Source organism: Sinocyclocheilus grahami, unplaced genomic scaffold, assembly GCF_001515645.1.
Source record: "Sinocyclocheilus grahami isolate Dianchi unplaced genomic scaffold, SAMN03320097.WGS_v1.1 scaffold697.1, whole genome shotgun sequence".
NCBI lineage: Eukaryota > Metazoa > Chordata > Actinopteri > Cypriniformes > Cyprinidae > Sinocyclocheilus > Sinocyclocheilus grahami.
In genome coordinates, this window is record NW_015505876.1 from 94135 (window position 1) to 97439 (window position 3305).

A 3305-nucleotide genomic window follows, 5' to 3' on the forward strand; every position below is an offset into this window, starting at 1 on the left:
GCTTTGAAAGTTTCATAAAATTTTTTTTTTTTTTTTTTTTTTTTTTAATGGGTTCTGAATTATTTTTATTTTATTTATTTAAAAAATATATATTTTTATAGAATTTTATGTTTTTCTTTTGCTCATATTTTCTATGAGCCACAAATATTTTTTATTTCTATTTTAATAGATTTTTTTTTTTCATCTTTTCCTTGAGTACTGAATTATTTTTATTTTATTTTTTATTTGTTTTTTTTATTTTTATAGCATTTTATTTTCTTTTATTCACCTTTTCTATGAGCAATGAATCTTTTTTTTTTATAGATTTTATTTATTTATAGAATTTTTTTTTTATTATTCACCTTTTCTGTGAGCACCAAATCTGTTATTTTATTTTGTTTTATCATTTTATTTTTATTTCTATTATTTTTTATTTTGTGTTGTTTTCTAGCAATTTTATTTATTTTACCCATCTTTTCTGTGTGGACCTGCCTGAATAAATAAAATAAATAAATAAAAAATATATATAATTATTATTTTTTTGATTGATTTACTTTTTTTTTCAAAGTCTTCTCTACATTTTAACAATTTCTTTCTAAACGTAAAATGGCCTTTTCCATGAGATACTGCATTCCCTCTCTGAAATTCATTTTCAGGGGCTTTTTTAAGAACCTTCTTATGAGGGCATATTTGTTTTTTAACCATAGAAAATAACATCTTTTTGTCAAGTACTTCAATTGATTAAAATAATTTATACAAATTCTTAATCTGATTAATTTGGTGGGTTATTACCAATAAAATGAATTCAGCATAAGCTCGTGCTGTAATATATATATATCTCTCTCTAACGAGGCAAAAAATCAGTTGATACAGATTCAAAACTGAGGAACCTCTTATGGACACGTTTTTTCTAGTGCACTTTGAAGTTTTGTGGTGGTGTTGTGGGTGTTTTCTTCCTGACCATGAATTTTCACGTTTTTGTTCCTGAACAAGTTCATGTGGGGAAAGTGTTTGTAGATCAGTCTTCAGCACAGAGACTCTGAACAATGGAGTTTGAGGTTTTATTGGTAAGCTGGACGATTGCCAGGCTTTTAGAGGATTACTTACCCAATAATGATTTCCACAGCAGCCTTATTTATGATTCGAATCATGTGAGAGGGAGTTATTTGAATAAGGTGTAAAGCCTGTTACTCTTACAAACAATCTGCTTTCTAGTCTGATCCTATTTTCTTATTGAATCTGGTCATAAGATCATAATTTTGAGTGCCAGCTGTGACAGACATCAGACGTCCTGACCTGAAACTGTAACCACAAAACCTACTGCAATCAGGGTCATAGAGGTCAGACACACTGAGACATGAAATTTGTAAAATAATTATCCCTAAATTTATGTATCTGAATTGAATATAAAATGTCCATCCAATTGGATTAGCATACGTTTTAACTTTAATAAACTTGACTAAATTTAATAACTAATTAATTAATAAATAACTACATTTGATGCATATTTGTCAGTCATAAATGAAACGGGTCAGATTTTCGCACTCGTCAAAATTATGGCATGGTTTATAAACTATTTGCATTTAATTGATTTTATTTAAATAATAACATTTTCAAAATGCATTTATACAAATCACTCAAAACCAGCATAAATCTGTTCATTTTGAAAATTATTAATTTATACATTTGAAAAGTATAAACATGGTTTATTAGGTTAAAACTGTGTATTGTAACTGTGTTAAAATGGATAGAAATTTTGATATGCAGTTCAAATAGATGCATTTAATTTTAAGGCTAAATATTTTGTTCTAAATAGATTTATTACAATTTCTTTTATTTATTTTTGAGTGAAATTCAAATACATAAATCTTACATGCAGGCCTATTTTTTTTTTTTTTTTCATATTTGGTTTGTTTTTGTTTTTTTTCCCTAAATACTTTTATTTTTTTTATTTTTTTTTTTATAACAAATAAATAAATCTTGAATTTAGGCCTAAATATTTTTCTCTAAATATTTCTGTTTTTATATTTGTTTGTTTGTTTGTTTGTTTTTGTGTTTGTGTGTTTGTTTGTGAAATTAAATTACGTACAAATCTGAAATTTAGACTAAATTTGATCTAAATATTTTTTCAGTGAAGTAGAGATGTGATATTTTGCAGAGGATGTTGAATGTTAGCAATAGCATTAGTATTATCAGCATTGATCTGGTTAGGCCGAATTATGTGGGGTTTTTTACATTTTAATGATGAAACCCCTTTTCTAAATGGGTTTTATTGGGTCTTTTATCATATTACTGTTAATGCTCATTTATGAAAGCAATAACTCCATGTAATGCAACCCAAAACTGCTTTTGGAGCAGCACTTTGACTGAAACCGTGTGCAGGAAGTGACATGAGATCTGTGTTTGTGCTGCTCTCAGGTCTTCCAGAGCAATACTACAGCCTGACGTGGTTCCTGAGCCCCATCCTGGGTCTGATCTTCACCCCTCTGATCGGCTCGGCCAGTGACCGCTGTACGCTGCGCTGGGGCCGCAGACGCCCCTTCATCCTGGCGCTGTGTGTGGGCGTCCTGCTGGGCGTCGCGCTCTTCCTCAACGGCTCGCTGATAGGTGAGCAGCTCCGAATGAACCTGAACCTGAATGCTTTCAACAGGCAACATGAAATCAAATTTACTTTACTTTCTTAATACATGTTCCTGGTCTTAGTTCACATCTATCTGTCTCCATTTCTTTCTCAATATAAACATTTCTGTAAAAAAAAAAAAACAGTATTTCCGAAACTTTAAAACTTCGGAGTCAACGTGAAATCAAAATGACTTTTTACTTTCTTAATACATGATCCTGGCTTTAATTTGAACGATTCATGAGTGCATATTATTTCAAAATGATCCCAATTAATTCTTTAATTCATACTTGTCCATAATTTTGCCATTTCTTTCTAATGGTGCTTTTCCACTGCATGGTACGGCTCGGTACGGTTCACTTTTGGGGGGTTTTCCACTGGGTACAGTACCTAGTACTTTTTTTTTAGTACCACCTCGGTTGGGGTTCCAAGTGAACTGTACCGTTACCAAACCGTTACGTGTAAACTCTGCTGATCACGGATTGGCCGGAGAGAATCGTCACTACCTGCGTCACTGAACTTGCGACACAAACACAAAAGAACCGCTAGATTTAAATCAGCACAGCCAGCGAAGGATCGAACGCAACGGTTTTGAACAAACGCACCTTTTTTAACAACCAAAAAGGGGGCTACGGGGCCCCCTTTTTTTTTTAGGAGTCGTGGTAGTAGAGGCGGCGCAACTATAACCACATGTGAATAATCCCGC

General features: G+C 31.8%; 1 protein-coding gene across 1 annotated transcript in view; it reads left to right on the forward strand.

The window, feature by feature from the left end:
• The window catches only part of LOC107559758 (solute carrier family 45 member 4-like), a 57225-nt gene that overhangs the window by 41049 nt on the left and 12871 nt on the right, over positions 1–3305 (forward strand). The window contains exon 4 of the mRNA XM_016243696.1: positions 2398–2586. Within this exon, the coding sequence (XP_016099182.1) occupies positions 2398–2586 (189 nt within the window). The remainder of the gene's footprint in view (positions 1–2397; positions 2587–3305) is intronic.